This window comes from Polyodon spathula, chromosome 40 (assembly GCF_017654505.1).
Source record: "Polyodon spathula isolate WHYD16114869_AA chromosome 40, ASM1765450v1, whole genome shotgun sequence".
In the NCBI taxonomy this organism is placed as follows: Eukaryota; Metazoa; Chordata; class Actinopteri; order Acipenseriformes; family Polyodontidae; genus Polyodon; species Polyodon spathula.
Window position 1 is genome coordinate 2,585,711 of NC_054573.1, and position 20,125 is coordinate 2,605,835.

General features: G+C 48.1%; 3 protein-coding genes across 3 annotated transcripts in view; all 3 read right to left on the minus strand.

Annotated features, from left to right (window-relative positions):
• The window catches only part of spred3 (sprouty related EVH1 domain containing 3), a 10,063-nt gene extending 9,498 nt beyond the window's left edge, over positions 1–565 (minus strand). The window contains exon 1 of the mRNA XM_041236250.1: positions 389–565. Within this exon, the coding sequence (XP_041092184.1) occupies positions 389–399 (11 nt within the window). The 5' untranslated portion in view covers positions 400–565. The remainder of the gene's footprint in view (positions 1–388) is intronic.
• Positions 566–8,363: 7,798 nt separating this feature from the next.
• psmd8 (proteasome 26S subunit, non-ATPase 8) lies at positions 8,364–12,103 on the minus strand. The gene is made up of 7 exons (XM_041236193.1): positions 11,966–12,103; positions 10,694–10,766; positions 10,031–10,133; positions 9,627–9,792; positions 9,223–9,323; positions 9,011–9,122; positions 8,364–8,599 (listed from the first exon to the last, which is right to left on the minus strand). Exons 1-7 carry the CDS (start codon positions 12,074–12,076, stop codon positions 8,462–8,464), a joined length of 804 nt encoding a protein of 267 aa, XP_041092127.1. The 5' UTR covers positions 12,077–12,103; the 3' UTR covers positions 8,364–8,461.
• A 2,253-nt stretch (positions 12,104–14,356) lies between these two features.
• Positions 14,357–19,061, minus strand: selenow1 (selenoprotein W, 1). The gene is made up of 6 exons (XM_041236252.1): positions 19,026–19,061; positions 16,537–16,607; positions 16,029–16,155; positions 15,400–15,474; positions 15,047–15,142; positions 14,357–14,715 (listed from the first exon to the last, which is right to left on the minus strand). Exons 1-5 carry the CDS (start codon positions 19,059–19,061, stop codon positions 15,065–15,067), a joined length of 387 nt encoding a protein of 128 aa, XP_041092186.1. The 3' UTR covers positions 14,357–14,715; positions 15,047–15,064.
• Positions 19,062–20,125: the final 1,064 nt, after the last annotated feature.

The following is a 20,125-nucleotide window of genomic DNA, read 5'->3' on the forward strand; positions in this document are numbered from 1 at the left end:
AAACATATACCCACACCCCACACAAACACACAACAACAATCCTCACAGAGTGTCCCCATGGTTACGTAAAACATTTTTATGTTTATTTTTTTTATATAGTGCCATATTGATAATATTCTTAACAATAATACCACTACTGATAATATTACGACAACGAGCATTAATATGCTCGTATTATTATTATTATTATTATTATTATTATTATTATTCACTAATAAATAATAACATGAGAGCATCAAGCAATTAACATAACAGCACACAAAAAAACCCGAAAGCGTGAATAAAAGAGAGTGATAGAGAGAATGAAAGAATGAAACAGAATGAAAAAAAAGCAGAATTAAAGAGAGTGAAGGGAAGGGTACGGAGAAGGGGTTCGAGAGAGACTCACTCCGGATCCATTCCGCCGCCGCCGAAGCGATTCCCCTGCTCGCGTTATCCTCACAAAACCATCTTTCCGTTTTTTTTTTTCTCCATGTTTAAATGTGGTCTCGGCGTCAGGGCTGTGAAGACGGTGAAGTATCAGCCATTTTTCATCTCGCAGCATCCTCCCTGCTCGCTCGCTCCCTCCCTCTCTCTCTCTCTCTCTCCCTCCCTCCCTCCCTCTCTCCCTCCCTCTATCACTGCACCTGCCTCGCCGCTTTCACTACATGGCCGCTGACTGATGCGCGGCTCATTACAGGCTCTCCTATCACGGGCTGACCCTGCCTGGCATTGCTATTGACAGGGACTGGTGCCTGCCTGTCTGTCCGTCTGTCTGTTGGGGAAGAGCAAAGCCTTCAAATGGCCTGCCCAGCTGTTGCACAATGCTATGCTAGATTTCCTAGGATGGACACCAGACTCCTGTTCCACAGCAGTTTAGACCCACTCCAGGTTTTACGACCAGCTTGATCAGCCCCGGTTTGTCTAGGCTAGCTCAGGTGTGTCTTGTTAAACTCATAGTAAAACCAGGAGTCTGCAAACAGCTATTGCAACGGGAGTCTAATTCCCATCCCTGGAATTGTGGTACAAACACACTATTAGACAGGTTGATTTTACACACCCTGTATTTCCTTGCAGTAATTCACACTATTCACAATGTCACTTGTTTTATGTGCATGTCAGATACATCACAGGTCTATCACAGGTCTGTATTCACAGGTCTGGACTCACAGGTCTGGAATCACAGGTCTATCACAGGTCTGGATTCACAGGTCTGGACTCACAGGTCTGGAATCACAGGTCTATCACAGGTCTGGACTCACAGGTCTATCACAGGTCTGGATTCATAGGTCTATCACAGGTCTGGACTCACAGGTCTGGAATCACAGGTCTATCACAGGTCTGGAATCACAGGTCTATCACAAGTCTGGACTCACAGGTCTATCACAGGTCTGGACTCACAAGTCTATCACAGGTCTGGACTCACAGGTCTGGACGCACAGGTCTATCACAGGTCTGGACTCACAGGTCTATCACAGGTCTGGACTCACAGGTCTATCACAGGTCTGGACTCACAGGTCTATCACAGGCCTGGACTCACAGGTCTATCACAGGCCTGGACTCACAGGTCTGGACTCACAGGTCTATCACAGGTCTGGACTCACAGGTCTATCACAGGTCTGGACTCACAGGTCTATCACAGGTCTGGACTCACAGGTCTATCACAGGTCTGGACTCACAGGTCTGGACTCACAGGTCTATCACAGGTCTGGACTCACAGGTCTATCACAGGTCTGGACTCACAGGTCTACTCTCTAAACCCTTCTACTCTCTAAAGCAGGGTTAAATGATGTATTACCGTACAAAGCATTACAAAAAATACAGTTTTCTAAACGGGGGAGGGGCGACAGTAATAATACACATAAAACAAAAGATTTCATCATTTAAAAAAAATGAAATAAAATATAATGCTGTTTTTCTTTTTTTAACCCTTTACTGTGTGTGCAATTCTGCACGCCAAGTCTCTGTGCTGTACGTGATTCAAAGCCATGGCCGATGTCAGATAAACAGTTATTTTTAAAAAATGATAATCATTACATTAATAAAGTTAAAAAAATATTTTTAAATGTTCAACTTCAGTTTTTTTTTTTTTGTGGGTTCAGACTCTAATCACTCCGTTTGATAATTGTGAGATTGCGTGTGTGTAATTTAAAAATTTTATCAAAAATATGTATTGAAAAAGTAAATAAAACAATAAATAAAATCTATCTATACAGCCTTCTCGGGACTTTTGCAAAATTCGGAATTATTAAACTCCCGTTATTCTGTTACACGCGACCGAACTGAAATTCCAGAGTTTCCATGGAAAAAAAAAAACAACTTGTTTTCGTTTGAAAAAAACAAACAAACAAACAAACAAAAAATATTTAAAAATAAATCAATAAAATAAAATAACCCGAACTCGAGAGTCAAGTCTGAAACGGTTTCTTCACACCACGGAAATTAAATGCGACTTGAATTGATGGCAACTTGAGGTGTGTTGCTGCTCTCGAAATCCATATTTTATATTTTATTTTTAAATATAGCTTTGGTATGATTGAGAGGAGAAGTCGGGTATCCTAACGGAAGGTATGTTTCTATTCTCCTGCTGGTTTTATGTTTGTATAAATATGTAAACACCTTTAAATGTTCACATTTGGTGTGGAAAACTCGGCTGATTTAACAGCCCAAATGTGTTACACCAGACTGTCTTGAAACACTGTCTGTTTCTTGCGCTACACAAGAAAACGTTTAGAACCGGTTTGCAAAATATCGTCTTCTGAGGACAACCGGTTGTTTTTAAAATGTATTTAATAATGTAAAAAAAAAAAAAACATATTCTGTAGCTAAAATACATATCAGAGCTGTCAGTGTGACGATTAAGATGACCGTGACGTATATATATAAAACAGCCAGTGCAAAACTGTATAGATTATATACTATAAACTAAGAAATTACAATACCTAGTTCAATGGCAGTTTGTATTTAAGAACTTCATTAGAAGCGATTGATTTTTACAGTGTGGAATAACTGGATCTGTTCTCCGGACAGACAGACGGACGCGTGTAGAGACAGACAGACAGACAGACAGACAGACAGACCGATGTCTCCACACATAAATAAATAATGTTAATGTTTAATAAGCAGGTCATAGGAATATATGAAAACAAATTAAATAAATAAATAAATAAATAAATAAATAAATAAATAATAAATAATAATAATAATAATAATAATAATAATAATAATCTCTCAACTCTGTTGCACGGAACCCCGCAGGCTGGCAGAGTGAAGGAGGATGGGGAATGGGCAATCAGCTCTGCAGCAGGAGTCACAATCACCACAAGAGGGAGCCAGAGAGAACCAGCTGAAACAGGGCAGCCCAAGCAAGCCGGCAGAGACCAGCGGCGCAGGCGCGTTTACACCAGACAGCCACCAGAGGGAGCCAGCATCGTCATCACCAGCCCCACCACCGTCATTATCAACAGCTCCTCCGCCAGCAGAATCCAAACCTTTCTTTCTGGGGCACCCTCCTCCGGAGCCCACAAACAGGGCCGGGGTACCCCACTTGGTGCCCCCCGTCCACAGCATGGGGTCGACTTTCTGCACGCCGCTTTCCAAGCAGAAGCTGAGGAAGGGTTCAGAGTCTGAGCTGCCTGCAGGCTCCTCCCCTTCTCCCTGTCCCTCCCCCTCCTCCATTCCACTTCCCCCCACTCCCCCCTCCCCTCCTTGGCTCAGCGCCCAGCCAGGGGTCCCAGAAACACCCTCTCCCCCTCCCCTGAACTTTGTGCTCCAGGAAGTGCCATCTATTTGTGTAACCTCACCCTCCCTGCAAAAACACCACCAGGGCAAACCAGGGGGGGCGTCTGCTACCCCAGCACAGGGCAACCCTCCTCCCCCTCCCTGCCCGGGGGGCAGGCAGCTGGAGCACAGGGCTGGGGGGATTGGAGCGGGAGAGACACAGACTCTGAGTGCCCCTCTTCCCACTGCTTCCCTCCATGCACCAAGTAACACATCCAGGGGGGCACAGCCCTCCTTGAACCCTGGCCTCTCTCCTGAGCTCAGACCCCCCCCTCCACAGCCACGTCCCACCAACCTGCCCGGGAAAGGGGTGAACCGGGCCGGTGCTGCCCCCAACCCAGCAGGGCCCAGTTCGGATCAGCACACCTCTAATAACTCTGCTGCCCCCAGCAGGGGCGGGGCGCCAGCTGGAATTGTCAGAAACGACAGCGGTGTCTATCCGACTCGTCAAGGACAGCAGCACTGCTGCCCCCCCACCTCCAGGAGGCAGGAGGGGGGCCGAGCCAAAACACCAGACCCTGCCTGGGCCAGCAAGGGCCAAGAGGGAGCTAGGGGTATCAAAGAGCAGGAGGGGGCCAGGGGTATCAAAGAGCAGGAGGGGGCCAGGGGTAAAGCACAGGAGGGAGTCAAGTCTAGGGTGCCGGAGATCGCCTGCAAGGCCGGCAGGCTGGTTAAACCTCAGGAGAGCGCGAGCAGGGCCAGGCTGCCGGAGGGAGGCAGGGCCAGGCTGCCGGAGGGAGGCAGGGCCAGGCTGATGGAAGGAGGCAGGGCCAGGCTGCTGCAGGGAGGCAGGGCCAGGCTGATGAAGGGAGGCAGGGCCAGGCTGCCGGAGGGAGGCAGGGCCAGTTTGATGGAGGCGGCCGTGAACAGGAAAGCGTTGAAAACGCAAGAGTGTGGTGTCACTGGCTCTGGCACAGAGGCCAAGTCAAGCCCTCCACAGCAGCAGAAGGAGTTTGTGATGTCAGAGAAGACTCGCGCAGAGCTGGAGTCCAGGTCTGTTATCGATCATTTTTATGTATTATTATAATCGTTACTGTTGCTCTTATAGTTACAGTGGTTGCTGGTCCGAGTTACACTCGTAAGTCATTTGAATTCATGCACCAGGAAGGGTATTTGCCTGTATGTTGCCGACAACATGATGTGAATTATCTGTGGGGTAAGCGAACGCAGCGTCTGGTTACTGGTGCAGTTATGAAGACACCTTTAGTCCTGTTTCTGATCAGATGTGTAATCACCTAACATGACCGAAATTTGGCTGTTGTAAAATGGGCTTAACGCACATTCTCTGCTCTCCTCTCCCGTTGCCCAGGTTATGTTACCTTCAGAAGATGCAGCCTGGCTCTAGCCCTGGGGCAGCTGGTGCAGCGGCAGGGGCAGGGCAGGGTCCCCGGGTGTGGGGGTGCAGCAGGGGGTGGAACGTCCCCCACCTTGTCCCCGTCCCCGTCCCCGTCCCCCCACCCCCACGTCGTCCAGGGGGTGGTCCCCGACCCCGTCCCCCAGACCACCAACAACCTCCTGGTCGGTCCGTCACGACGTCTCTCGGTTTGTTCTAGGACCGGTCGCCGTAGGGGCATGCGTCTACGAGACCCTTTAACTTCGGCTCCCCTCGGCCCTCCCCCTCCCCCTTCTATCGGTGACATCACGGTCTGGGTGGTGGGCAAAGGGGGAGGGCGATAGCCACTGTAGACGCTCGTTTGGGGGGGCAGCTGTTTCCCTTCGCTTGAGAGCGTCCTTCTTCTGCGACGGCAAATTGCTCGTCGACCACTGTCGAACCCCCTCGTCTCTCGGGGTTCTTTGGGTGAGGCGGTGGGGGTCGGGGGTGGAGGTAGTGGGGAGGGGCCCTGTCCCGTAGACGTTGTCAGTCAGACCTCGTGTCGTAGTCTTGGTCGGGGGTTTGGCTGGGGGTGGCTGGGGTCCCTCTCCTGCCTCCCCGACCCCAAAAAACAGGCAGGGGTCAGGCTGGCCCCTAGCTTCAACTGGGACCAGCCCTGCAAAGACATCACTGGCAGGGGACCAGGGGCCGAGGAGGGAGCCCCAAATCAGAAGCGCCTGGCCTGGAGGGCAGGGCCACGGAATAGCCCCCATTTGCAGTCCAGTGGAACCCCAATGTTCCCCAGCGCTCGGAGTATAACCCAAACCTTTGCCATACCCCCGCCTGTGCCTGTACCCCTGGGGGGCCCTCGAATCCCTGCCCCCTCGACCCGCCTCTGTCTCCAGCCCTCACAGAGACCCCAGGTGGACCCCAGCAGAGTCCTGTTGAACCCCCTGGCCCCCTGTGCCCAGCAGCCTGCCCCCTCCAGGAGCCTGACCCTCCCCAGGCAAGGCGGGCCTCAGCCCCCCACTCCTCACCATGCCCTCCTCTCCCATGCCAGGAGCCCTTCCAGCTCAGCAGAGTACACACTGCAGCCCCAGGCTGCGCTCGGAGTCAAAGCCCTCCAGGGGCCTTTGATGGCTAAAAAGCCAACCAGGCCAGAGAGCGAGGTGGAGCAGGAGAGCAGAAAGAGTTCTATTACCCCCCCTCCCCCTCCTCCTTCTCCTCCTCCTCCTCCTCCTGCCCTTGCTGTTCCTTCCCCCCCCCCGCGGCCCGAGGGGAGGTGGCCCCCATTCCAAGTGGATCTTTCCTGCACCAGGCAGGCACGGTGCCGGCACACAGAGAGCCGAGCCCCCTCTCGCCTGCCCCGGAACATCCTGCATTGGTGAGTACAGCACAGCAGGGAGGGGCACTGCACTGTGAGTACAGCACACCGGGGAGGGTCGCTGCCCTGTGAGTACAGCACACCGGGGAGGGTCGCTGCCCTGTGAGTACAGCACACCGGGGAGGGTCGCTGCCCTGTGAGTACAGCACACCGGGGAGGGTCGCTGCCCTGTGAGTACAGCACACCGGGGAGGGTCGCTGCCCTGTGAGTACAGCACACCGGGGAGGGGCGCTGCCCTGTGAGTACAGCACACCGGGGAGGGGCGCTGCCCTGTGAGTACAGCACACCGGGGAGGGGCGCTGCCCTGTGAGTACAGCACACCGGGGAGGGGCGCTACCCTGCACTGTGCAGCTGTGGCCAGAGGTTTTGCATCGCCCAGCATTTTAAGATTCACAACATCATGAACATAATTTAGACGTCTTATTTAACATCAAAGAAACTACAAAATGGCGTTGAAAAGTCTACTGGAAGCCATACTAGTAGCACAGCAGCATTTCAGGTTCAGTTTCGAAATGTCACGTTTTTTCTTTTTTGTTAAGTGTATGAAAAACCAAAGTGGCGTGTAATTCGATACGCTAACATGACATCGTTCAGTTCATTCTACAGCTGATGCAAAACCTTTGACCAGAGCTGCAGTACGATGTGGTGTACTGTAGTGTAGTGTAGTGCATTGTATTGTATTGTAATCTGTAGTATAGTGCACAATGTTGTGTTGCAGTGTATTTTACAGTAGTGTATTGTACTGTAATGTACTGTATCCTAGTTTATTTTAGCGCAGTGTAATGAAGTCCATGCAAAAGAAACAGTAGCTTCTTGGGCTTGTGGTTCTTCTCTAACACACTGGGCAAAATATTCCTGCATTACATTCAAATTACATTTCAATATATATGTGTGTGCATATACTGATCTTACTTTCATTGTTTCCACTGCTCGTATTGCAATGACTCAGTACGTCTTTTGGTTTTGCTTGTTTGATCTCAAGAAATCACGCAATGTTTTGACCTTTCACCCCTCCCCGCAGGTTCAACACAACTCGGAACCACCTGAGCGAGCCCCCCTGGGTCACCACAGCGATACTGGCGGGGTCACTGGTGGCAGGATCGAGGCTCTGTCTGGAGCAGATGAAGAGCAGAGATGTGGAGCCCCCCAAATAACACAGACAGGGAAAACTCATGCAGGTGTACAGACGAAATCTCTATGCTTTTACACGACATCTCAAATAGAGGTCTGGAGCATTTGTAGTTAACGAACTACAGCTCCATCGTCCCTCACCATTGCCAGCAAATGAGTCGCGATGCCTTCTTTACATTTTTCTAACAGAAATACCCCTATAAAGCCAAAGTCCATCATTGCTGTTAAACCACGTTTGTGTGCAACGCTCAGGCAATGCAACCTGTTGACTTTCTGTTGGTCTTTTTTAAAAATGTTTTATTATTCATTAGTTATGTATTACATTAAAGAAAGAATTTCTTAAATGCAAAAATGTGTAATCTTTCTTTTTCTTTCAAGAAAGGTTTTGTGTATTATAATGCAGAACTGGTCTCTAATTTCGACTTCCAAGTTTTGCAGACGGCAGTGAAAATGATGTTGGATATTTTGTATTTGTTTGTTTGTTTGTTTGTTTATTTAAAAAAAAAAAAAAAAAAAACAGATATAGAAAGAAATACAAAACAATCTTCCTGGAAAACACCCCCCCCCCTCTCCCCCACCCCCTTTACAACTCGCTGCTTGAGAAAGGAGTTTCATTTGCAGCTCTGCCACGCTAAAAACAAACATTACAACTTTTGATTAAATGGAGCCTGCTTGCTGTGTCTGCTTGTGGACTGGGAAGAGAGAGAGGAGTACAGAGAGGGGGAGAGGAGAGAATGAAGAAATGGGAGAGGGTTAGAAGGAAAAGGAGGAGAGAATGGGAGGGAGGAGAGGGAGAGAATGGGAGGGAGGAGAGGGAGAGAATGGGAGGGAGGAGAGTAGCGAGAGAGGAGAGGGAGAGGATGGGAGGGAGTCTCTCAGACGATCATTTCCAGTTGCCTGGCATACTCGATGACCTGCTGAGCCAGCTCTGTGGAGGGGATGCTCGACTCCTCCTGCTTCTGCTGCTGGCTGCCAAACGTGTAGTAACTATTGGGGCCCAGGAGCCAGGAGCGCTGGGGAGAGAGAGAGCGATTTAACATGGCATTTTACAAAGTCTTACAGTAGAAATGTACATATTGTTATGGATGAGAGAGATGGGGAGAGGGGGATGCAGGGAGCGTGGGAGATGGAGAGACAGTGAGAGAGGGATGCAGGGAGTGTGGGAGATGGAGACACAGTGAGAGGGATGCAGGGAGTGTGGGAGATGGAGAGACAGGGAGAGGGGGATGCAGGGAGCGTGGGAGATAGAGACAGGGAGAGTGGGAGATGGAGAGACAGTGAGAGGGATGCAGGGAGCGTGGGAGATGGAGAGACAGTGAGAGGGGGATGCAGGGAGCGTGGGAGATGGAGAGACAGTGAGGGGGATTCAGGGAGTGTGGGAGATGGAGAGACAGTGAGATGGGGATGCAGGGAGTGTGGGGTACCTTCTTGGCGTAGTCAGTCATCTTCTTGGGGGAGCTGAAGAACAGGACTCTGGTGGCTTCACTGAAGAGGATTTTTTCATAGGCCTTCTCGATGCAGCCGGCGATCTCGTCCCTGAGAGAGAGAGAGAGAGAGAGAGAGAGACTCACACATTGCACTGGCAGCACAGAGCTCTACAGCAGGAGGTACAGCGCATTGGAGCGCGCTTCCTCACCGGATGGTGTCCAGCAGGATGTCTATGAAGAAGGTGTAGCTCTCAGCTGGGATATTCCCCTTGGCCAGGAACACCTTGTTATAGCTGCCCTCCATGAGGTACTAAAAACAAACACAGAGTGCGAGTCAGTTACTGCACTGTTACTATATACACCCCCACCCCCCCCCCCACCCCCCCACCCCCACCCCCCGATACTGACACACACACACACGGCTATCCCTGCACACAGAGTGTGTGCAGGGCTGTACCTGCTCCAGGGAGACAGGGTGCTTGATGTACATGTTGCTCTGGATGCAGTGCGTAGGGTGCAGTGTGCAGGGCTATACCTGCTCCAGGGAGACAGGGTGCTTGATGTACATGTTGCTCTGGATGCAGTGCGTAGGGTGCAGTGTGCAGGGCTATACCTGCTCCAGGGAGACGGGGTGCTTGATGTACACGTTGCTCTGGATCTCCTTGGCACTGAGCCGCTCCAGCTCTGTGTGGAACTCGGCCACGCGGTTCTGAGACAGCAGGAACAGCAGGTTCAGACCCAGCAGCTGGTGCTTATAGGCAGAGTCTGGGAGCTCATCCCTGGGGAGAGGAGAGAGAAGGAGAGGGTTAGGGAGGTGCTGCAGAAAGCAACACCTTCACAAAACAATACGTATCATTGTGCTGAACGACTCACCTGTTCAATCGAACGATCAAGCACTACGCTGGTACATTGTGCAACGGGAGCGATAAAATGGCAATGCATAGTTTAAACAGTTTCTGAGATTTTATTTTACTTGTCAGGCAAACACAAAGCTGCTATCATCTATGTGACACTCACTTGTAGTCGAAGTAGTAGCACATGAGCTGAGCCATATACCTCTCGAAGGAGGGGATAAGCTTCTTCAGGATGCTCCACTGAGCGCCGATCTCCAGAACATCACCTGGGAGACAGACACAGATTCATACAGAGAGACACACACACACACATGCACTTACACAGAGATGCACACACGCATTTACACAGAACCAGGACTCTTACACCTCAAACCCATGCTTCATGACTATCTGGACACTCACTATCATAACCTTACAAAACCATTCTGCAAGCACGGCAGGGCTGGCAATCAGACTCCTGTTGCACAGCACTGTCGCCCAGTCCAGGTTTCACTAGCAGCTTGATCAGCCCCCAGTGTGTAGCTAACAACTCCCCACATTAACAGGTTGTCAATTCTCAATAACCTGACATTAATCAAAAGGTACAATTAAATGCATAATTAAACTAAATCTTTCAATGGTGTAGTTAATTGCAATTACTGTTAGTCACGTTAGCACTGTAATTAACTGGAACCGAAACTAAATCTTTCAATGGTGTAGTTAATTGCAATTACTGTTAGTCACGTTAGCACTGTAATTAACTGGAACCGATGTCCAGGTCTGTGTCAGACTGACGAAGATTTTTTATTTCTTTCTGTTAAATACAAAGTGGAGAGAGCGAACTCACGGGCGAGAATCAGCTGTTGCTTGCTCAGCTTCGTCCCTGTGGTCGGAAGGAAGTTCAGTTCCAGGAGAGAGATCTGCACACAAAACAGGGCAAAGAAAACACATCAATACTCATCTTTCTGATTCACAGAAATGATCAGGAGCCAGGAGTTTGAGCAGGGTTAGAAACTCACACTAGCCCTGCTGCTGCTGCTGCACCCAGTCCTGGGGTTCAGAACTCCCCTCAATGAAGTCTATTATTATTAATATTGCAATGATCAGGAGGCAGGAGTTTGAGCAGGGTTAGAAACTCACACTAGCCCTGCTGCTGCTGCACCCAGTCCTGGGGTTCAGAGCTCCCCTCAATGAAGTCTATTATTATTAATATTGCAATGATCAGGAGGCAGGAGTTTGAGCAGGGTTAGAAACTCACACTAGCCCTGCTGCTGCTGCACAGTCCTGGGGTTCAGTCCTGGGGTTCAGAGCTCCCCTCAATGAAGTCTAGTATTATTATTATTAATAAGTCTCTTATTATTATTAATATTGCAATGATCAGGAGGCAGGAGTTTGAGCAGGGTTAGAAACTCACACTAGCCCTGCTGCTGCTGCTGCACCCAGTCCTGGGGTTCAGAGCTCCCCTCAATGAAGTCTATTATTATTAATATTGCAATGATCAGGAGGCAGGAGTTTGAGCAGGGTTAGAAACTCACACTAGCCCTGCTGCTGCTGCTGCACCCAGTCCTGGGGTTCAGAGCTCCCCTCAACGCAAAAAATAAGTTTTGCTTGAAATAATAATAATAATAATAATAAGGCCATTCAGGACGGGCAAGGTCTCGAAGGTAGTTTACTTCAGATCATATATTTAACGTTAACGGTAGTCCTCGTCCTCCCCGGATCATGCCCGCAATTGAAATGTGTTTGACATTACAACAATCAATACTGTGACAGTCAGCTCGTTTCGTGTTTACACCGCTCCTTAAAAAAAAATGAAATCTCCTATTTATATATAATTAAAACAACAACAACAACGCGTCGTTCTCACGTCATCTGCGTTGCGGGAGCGGAACTGACCACAACACAAGTTACTCACGTTTGAGACTAAACTAAATATAATCGATATTGAACAGAAACGAATAAGCAGTTTGTAGTATTTTGTGTTTAAGCTGCGCGTTGTGCAATTAACAACGAGGTTCACAAAAGCAGCCTCATTCATCCAAAACGCCCTTCCCACCGCCTTAGACCCTTAAAACCCGGGTTAAACGTTTAGTAAAACCCCTCACTGAAGCGGATCTACCTTGAGTTTCGCCAGGATGTCTCCGCATTTGTTTAAATTTGGGGTTTTTTTGTTCCACTCTGCCTTCAGCTGCTCGTACATGCCCGCCGTCTCTTTCAGCCTCGCCGCCATGGTGAATCTGCAATTGTGCGGCACCGGTGCGCGGAATACGACGCGGTGGAAGGGGCGGTAACCCTAGCAACCCGCCCTCTCTCGCTTGGCCTTCTCCGCCGCCATGTTGGTAAGGTCAATGTGTGGCAACGTTCTCCATTTTAGGGGTTTTTCAAAGTACAGCAGCAGCAGATATGTTTTACGTTGATAGGCTTTGTGGGCCGGGGGGGATCCAGCGGTTAAAGAAAGGGGCTTTGTCAGCAGGAGGTTCCTGGTTCTAATCTCAGCCACTGACTCGCTGAGCAAGTCACTTCACCTCCTTGTGCTCCGTCCTTCGGGTGAGACGCCAAACAAACGAGGTCCTATTGCATGCAACTCTGCAGCAGCAGCAGCTGTTGATGAAGCAGAGTTCACCCCCCCTAGTCTCTGTAAGTTTGGATAAAAGTGTCTGCAAACTTACATCATCATCATCATCATCATCATCATAATAATAATTTAGTAGTTATTTATATCAGTGTTATTATAATTGATCATTTCACTGGTAACAAATCAAACTTAAAATTTGGAGTCTCTCTAAAACACAGTTTTTAAACCGCTGTCATGCACTGTGCGCAAACTCGGTCACAGTAAACGTGACCTGCTTAGCGCTGAGACACCAATTATAACACCGCCGGAGGATTACCGCGGCCAGCCTACACGACAGCAGAGAAACACTCGTTCATACAAACCGGTTCTCGTTCTGAATGCGAGGTTCTTACGGTACCCCTCTCTGTGCACACGTTAAGCGCGGCTCATTTTCACACATTTTAAATGAAACTGTAACTGGATATCTGGTTAAATTCTACAGTTCAGTTACAAGTGCACTAGCAAGCAAAGGGAAACGGTCCTTCAGTTATGTACCAGTGACAACAAGGCGCAAGTGCACACCAGTCTGGTGTAGTAAAGGAGTTTGCATCGTGCTTTCCGCGCTCTTTAAGCCTGATCTCTGCTATTAGCTGCTGTGTTACTATTGCATGTATTCTGCTCTTTCCACTGTATTTAATGCACTATTTCATGTGCTATGCTGCTATCCTGTATTCTGCTCTTTCCACTGTATTTAATGCACTATTTCATGTATTATGCTGCTATCCTGTATTCTGCTCTTTCCACTGTATTTAATGCACTATTTCATGTATTATGCTGCTATCCTGTATTCTGCTCTTTCCACTGTATTTAATGCACTATTTCATGTATTATGCTGCTATCCTGTATTCTGCTCTTTCCACTGTATTTAATGCACTATTTCGTGTATTCTGCTCTTTCCACTGTATTTAATGCACTATTTTGTGTATTCTGCTGCTATCCTGTATTCTGCTCTTTCCACTGTATTTAATGCACTATTTCATGTATTATGCTGCTATCCTGTATTCTGCTCTTTCCACTGTATTTAATGCACTATTTCATGTATTATGCTGCTATCCTGTATTCTGCTCTTTCCACTGTATTTAATGCACTATTTCATGTATTATGCTATCATGTATTCTGCTCTTTCCACTGTATTTAATGCACTATTTCATGTATTATGCTGCTATCCTGTATTCTGCTCTTTCCACTGTATTTAATGCACTATTTCATGTATTATGCTGCTATCCTGTATTCTGCTCTTTCCACTGTATTTAATGTGCTATTTCATGTATTATGCTGCTATCCTGTATTCTGCTCTTTCCACTGTATTTAATGCACTATGCATTGTTTTTACTGTATATCATGTATGATGAATTTCTCTGTGTTTGTAGTATTATGGGTTTTCTTGTATTTACTGCATCTTGTAAAGCGCTTTGTGATGGTGCTCCGCTATGAAAGGCGCTATATAAAACAAAGATTGATATTTGGGGTTAAGGTATAACAAGAGCTGCAATCGAAAGACGGTTTCACAGGCGTTGACAGAGGATGCGATTTTGTAGCACAGAATCATCACACACTGCGAGAGACCGAGCATGTAGCTTCAACATTAACAACCAACCACAGTAATGATAATAATTCGTTTTTATTTGTGTGTTCTGCTTTCTTTTGTGTATGTGTGTTTTTTTTTTTTTAAATTTGTATTGGTGTTTTAATTTTGGTTTTGTGTATTTGGATTTTGTTTGTGTTTATTTCTATTTGTAATGTTTATAATTGTATTTCATTTTCTTTTTGTATTTGTGTTTTGCACTTCTGGGCCACCGTACGTCAGTGAAGCTATGAATCTCTTATGGCCAGTTACATGTCTAGAACACCACCCTGAACAGCTTCTAAAATACACTGTACCTTTAAAACAGAGGGTTATCCACGACTAGCTGTATTAGGATATATACAATTACAACAGCAGCCATTAAAGAAATACTATTAAAATACAACAGATTAAGAAAGGGTGAAAGAGGTTGCCATAGTCACACAAAATCCAACGTGACACTGCAGGAGACATCAAGCACACACACACTGCTGGCTGCTTGGGATTCTGATTATTTATAGTTTTTGTTTCGAAAAAATAAAAATAAAAATTAAGTTTGCAGGGGAGCCCTCGCTCTCTGTGCTCGCACCCCCCGTCTCGCAGGTATCAGGCCAAGCCACTGCTGGTCAGCATTGCAAGCACGGCCGTCATCAAGCGGTCAGCGAGGTCAGAGGACAGAGGAAGAGTTTAACTGGGCAGGGAGGGAGAGAGAGAGAGAACACAGGGTTAGTCACAGCAGTTTATTCCTTCTTCAATGTTAGAATTATTATTTTACACTATATTTAGATTCTAGGGTTTATAAAAAATAGGATAACCTAAGCAGTGTTACCGAGGAGAACCAAGAAAAGACAGAGTCAAGCAGACCAGCGTTTGGGCTCTAGTGCCTTCATCAGTGTTATTGAAACTAAACTGAGTCAAGCAGACCAGCGTTTGGGCTCGAGATGTGGGGCGTGTGTATTGGGAGCTGTTCTGTTTGGTGGCAGGAGTGGAGCATGTGGAGCCGTTCTCTGCCTCTCCCTCACCCTGCAGTGCGCAGAGTCTCAGCGTTTCATAGCCTCCTCGATGGACTTCATGATCTTCTGCATCTTCTGATCGCTGTCCACGAAGCCATCACCCCCCTGCGGGAACACCAGAGACACAGGATCACCGGACAGCATCAGGAAAACTGAAAGAATCTACAGACACCAACAGAAACTTCATGGACTCAATTCAACACACGTTTCCACTTGCAGTCTTTCTCAGCGTCGTCAGTGTAAATTCAATGGCAAACGTTTCCACTAGAGGTCTAGTTGAATAACAAGCCCTGTAGTGAAGGGGTTTGCTTCAGTGTTTCTACAGGAGTCTCACTCCCAGGCATGTCTCTCGTGTCTTTTACCTTCTTTGAGTGAACCAGACGTCCATTGATGGTGACCTCGAACCAGCCAGTGGACTGACGAGTCCCTTCTCCAGTCTGCAGACAGACAGTGACAGACCAGAGTATGAGGTTCGGAGCACAGCTGAGGGGCATCTGGGGGCCTCCCCAAAATAAACAGGAGCACGGATGGGAATGAGACTCCCGTTGCACAGCAGTGTGATCCAGTCCAGGTTTTACTCCCAGCTTGATCAGCCCCAGTGTGTCTAGGTAACAAGCTCAGGTGTGTCTTATTATTAAACTCCTAGTGAAAGCAGGACTGGATCACACTGCTGTGCAACGGGAGTCTCATTCCTAGCCCTGAACAGACCTATTTAACAGAATAGGTTCTAAAGTATGCTTAATTCAAATTGTCCCTTCTTAATCAAAACTGTCCAGACTATTGATGACCATAGAAAGCATGCATAATAATATATATATATATACACATACACACACACAGATTTCGAGTTAAGGCGAGAGAACTACAGAATTTAGGGTAGTTGGAATTTATGCAAATATCAGAATGACACGAGCCAATCAAATCGCCTCTGCACAGCCCTCAGCTGACTTCTTTATTCTAAATAATCTGTGTATTTTGGTTGGATCCTCACAATATCCACATCACCAGGGAACTCATCTTCCAGCTGCAGCTTGAGATGATTGAACTGAAAAACAAATACAAACAAAACAGATGAATTCAGCTTGAACTCGCATCCTCCCACACTGCAGCCCAGCACTAACCACTGAGCTCCTCAAACCCACTGCCTCCCACACTGCAGCCCAGCGCTTTCTTTATCTAACCACTGAGCTCCTCAAACCCACTGCCTTCCACACTCTTTCTGAAGGACTTAGAACGATCTTTAGAGAATCTCATAACCTAATCGGAGATTATGTCATCCATGTAGTAACATTGACAATTAGACGGGGGGGGGGGGTGGGGGTGGTCACATTGACTGTTCAGTCCCCCCTGACTACTTAATGTGAAGGCGAATATCGGCCTCAGCCCCACTGTGTGAGAGAGAGAGAGAGAGAGAGAGAGAGAGTGTAAGTAATAAAACACAGATTTTGTTTTTTCATTTGCAAATGTTTAATTGCAAACGATCTGCAATGGCACACAACCGTTCGGAGGCGTGGCGCCGCACTGGGGTCCGGTGCTGGAAATCAGCCCCGCACCCGAAGCACAGCCCAGGCTACAGCACAAAGAAATACCCAGTGGAAACTGCCCTCGGGGCATCAGGAGAGTCTGAAGGGTTAGAGTTGGGCAGGGTCAGGGCGGGTTGATTTCGGAGAGGTGAAAGGCGGGGGTGCCGAGCCGCCACACACCCACAGCTCTGTTCCTAAGCAACCAGAGTTCTGCGCCACATTCCCAACCCATGATAAGGCGCCAAACCGGCACAGCAAGCCCTCAGCACACCGCAGACACCACCACCCTTAAACTGACAAAACAAACAGAGCAGAGTTTGCAGGGATGAGGAAATGGATGAGACACGAACCCTGAGATTCGTCCTTCTGCAGAACCTTTAAAAAAGGCCCGGTCCCATGCAACAGACCATGACAAGCAAATATACAAACCCCCAAACTGAGAGCAGAGCCCCTGGATCGCCACGCCACACCCACCAGCCCTTTGCATGAACTTCTAAGGGGGTCGTGTAGAAGCATTTGCTAAAGGACGTTTGGCAGGTGGTTTTGGGGAACATTTTAGGAAACATTCAAATCGACACCGTGACATTTCCAGGAGCCAGACTCTTCAAACAGCACGAAATCACACTGCTGAAGAGAGGGCACCCATCTATGGAACCAGCCAATGTTCTGGAACCAAGTTCTACCCGGAAGCCAAGACCATATTATATATATATATGGGTTGTAGGGAGATATGCTAATAAAGCATTACAAGAAACATCATTTTTACTTCTATCTTTAAATCTCTTAAAGCTAATTCTTCTCCTCTTAAATCTTAACATAATCTTCTGAAGATTGCACAGGCACCCACACACCATGACCGACCACATGCAATGCTGGCACTGAGGATCATTGATTTGGAACCTTGATTTGGCACACACACACACACACACACACACACACACACACACACACACACACACACACACACTATGATTTGTGTTGTTTTATAAACCCGTCCAAATTAAACACGTAACTATTTCAATTTAAAATTCGTGCCGCCGGTCCACCGCGCAGGAACGCCAGCAGTCCCATCACAACTCCAGAAAAACAAACAGGAAAAATAAGAAATAAATAAAAAATCTCCTGGAAAACAAACCGGGTATCGCCCGTCACTCTGCACAGCGCCGGCTTACAAACCAGTAAACTCACCAGTACACGCCCGTCACTCTGCACAGCGCCGGCTTACAAACCAGTAAACTCACCAGTACACGCCCGTCACTCTGCACAGCGCCGGCTTACAAACCAGTAAACTCACCAGTACACGCCCGTCACTCTGCACAGCGCCGGCTTACAAACCAGTAAACTCACCAGTACACGCCCGTCACTCTGCACAGCGCCGGCTTACAAACCAGTAAACTCACCAGTACACGCCCGTCACTCTGCACAGCGCCGGCTTACAAACCAGTAAACTCACCAGTACACGCCCGTCACTCTGCACAGCGCCGGCTTACAAACCAGTAAACTCACCAGTACACGCCCGTCACTCTGCACAGCGCCGGCTTACAAACCAGTAAACTCACCCAGTACACGCCCGTCACTCTGTCACTCTGCACACAGTACACGCCCGTCACTCTGCACGCCGGCTTACAAACCAGTAAACTCACCAGTACACGCCCGTCACTCTGCACAGCGCCGGCTTACAAACCAGTAAACTCACCAGTACACGCCCGTCACTCTGCACAGCGCCGGCTTACAAACCAGTAAACTCACCAGTACACGCCCGTCACTCTGCACAGCGCCGGCTTACAAACCAGTAAACTCACCAGTACACGCCCGTCACTCTGCACAGCGCCGGCTTACAAACCAGTAAACTCACCAGTACACGCCCGTCACTCTGCACAGCGCCGGCTTACAAACCAGTAAACTCACCAGTACACGCCCGTCACTCTGCACAGCGCCGGCTTACAAACCAGTAAACTCACCAGTACACGCCCGTCACTCTGCACAGCGCCGGCTTACAAACCAGTAAACTCACCAGTACACGCCCGTCACTCTGCACAGCGCCGGCTTACAAACCAGTAAACTCACCAGTACACGCCCGTCACTCTGCACAGCGCCGGCTTACAACCCAGTAAACTCACCAGTACACGCCCGTCACTCTGCACAGCGCCGGCTTACAAACCAGTAAACTCACCAGTACACGCCCGTCACTCTGCACAGCGCCCTCTTCACAGCGCCGGCTTACAAACCAGTAACAACCAGACAACCCCCGTCACTCTGCACAGCGCCGGCTTACAAACCAGTTAAACTCATGGTGTGTGTAAACACGCCCGTCAACTGGGTGGTACATAGCGCCGGCTTACAATAGTGTAACGCAATTTTACACGGAAATCACTCTGCACAGCGCCGTGGCTTGCAAACCAGTAACTCACCAGTAACACGCCCGTCACTCTGCACAGTCGCCGGCTTCAAACCAGTAAACTCACGTGAAAGTACACGACGCCACTTTCCACAACAGGCATACCGCACTAAATCCAAACTATTATTATTATTATTATTATTATTATTATTATTATTATTATTATTATTATTATTATTATTTCCCCCGCTGTTGGTTAGAGGCGAGGGAGAGCCGTTCTGCCTGCGCATGCGATCCACGAAGCATTTACACAAAAGAGCGACTCCATGCCTGTCTCAGGATAGGGGGGGCTGAATAGGTATCTGCTTACAGAAATTCCGCAAAGCTCGACCCTAATAAAAAAATAAATAATTAAAACAATCACTGCAGTAATATGTTACACGACGTGTTTTCTGTATGCCGGTGTGTTTGTAGTAGGTTACTGTGTTGGCTCACCCTCTTTCGGTTGAAGTTGGTTCAGTCCTGGTAGGTGATCACGTGTTTTTTTTTTTTTTTTTTTTTTTTTTTTTTGCGGTTGATTCATTACGTCATCGCCGCTTCCAGCGGGACGGTGGTTTATTTATAGCTCGTGAAATACGGATAGTTTTCCAAATAAAATCAAAAATACATATATAGGCTAAATGAAGTGATTATTTTAAAGGTAAAAGAACTGTGTGTATTTAGCACGTCATGGGTATAATGCTGGTATCAGTTTTTATAATAATGCGGCGCTACAGCGTATCAACACCAGCGATACAATGTTGCAAAGCACAGTAGCTACCAGTGTCCGCCAGGGGGCAGGCTTGTACCAGTGTGCCCCCGGAGCGATGAGTGCCTGGCGCTGATTGGCCGGGACTCAGGGGAAAGGCGTGGCTGCCCCCCCCTCCCCCCCCCCCCCCCCCACCCCTCCGTCCTACCTCACCATGGAGATTGGAATCTTCTGCTCACCGAACGTTCCAGATGTGTGTGAGGGCGCGCGCAGGCGCGAGGATCGGATTCCCCAGCAACAGGAGCGCTATTTACAACGCCACGGGGGTGTGGGGTGGCGCGCTTGCACATTAATAACCTTTCATTAAAAAATTATTAAATAATCGGTAATATTTTAGTCTGAATAATTATATATATATACACACAACAGCCAATAGAAAACTTAATAAAAAATTATACAAATTATATAACAAACAAAAC

Coding starts and splice junctions, on each gene's coding strand:
- psmd8 (XM_041236193.1), bottom strand. CDS start 12,076: ATGGCGGCGAGGCTGAAAGAGACGGCGGGCATGTACGAGCAGCTGAAG. Junction 10,134..10,693: donor GCAACAGCTGATTCTCGCCC/GTGAGTTCGCTC, acceptor TCTGTCTCCCAG/GTGATGTTCTGGAGATCGGC. Junction 9,793..10,030: donor TGCTACTACTTCGACTACAA/GTGAGTGTCACA, acceptor TCCTCTCCCCAG/GGATGAGCTCCCAGACTCTG.
- selenow1 (XM_041236252.1), bottom strand. CDS start 19,061: ATGCCTGTTGTGGAAAGTGGCGTCGTGTACTTTCAC. Junction 16,156..16,536: donor CGGCGCCACGCCTCCGAACG/GTTGTGTGCCAT, acceptor AGCTCAGTGGTT/AGTGCTGGGCTGCAGTGTGG. Junction 15,475..16,028: donor TCCCTGGTGATGTGGATATT/GTGAGGATCCAA, acceptor GTCTGTCTGCAG/ACTGGAGAAGGGACTCGTCA.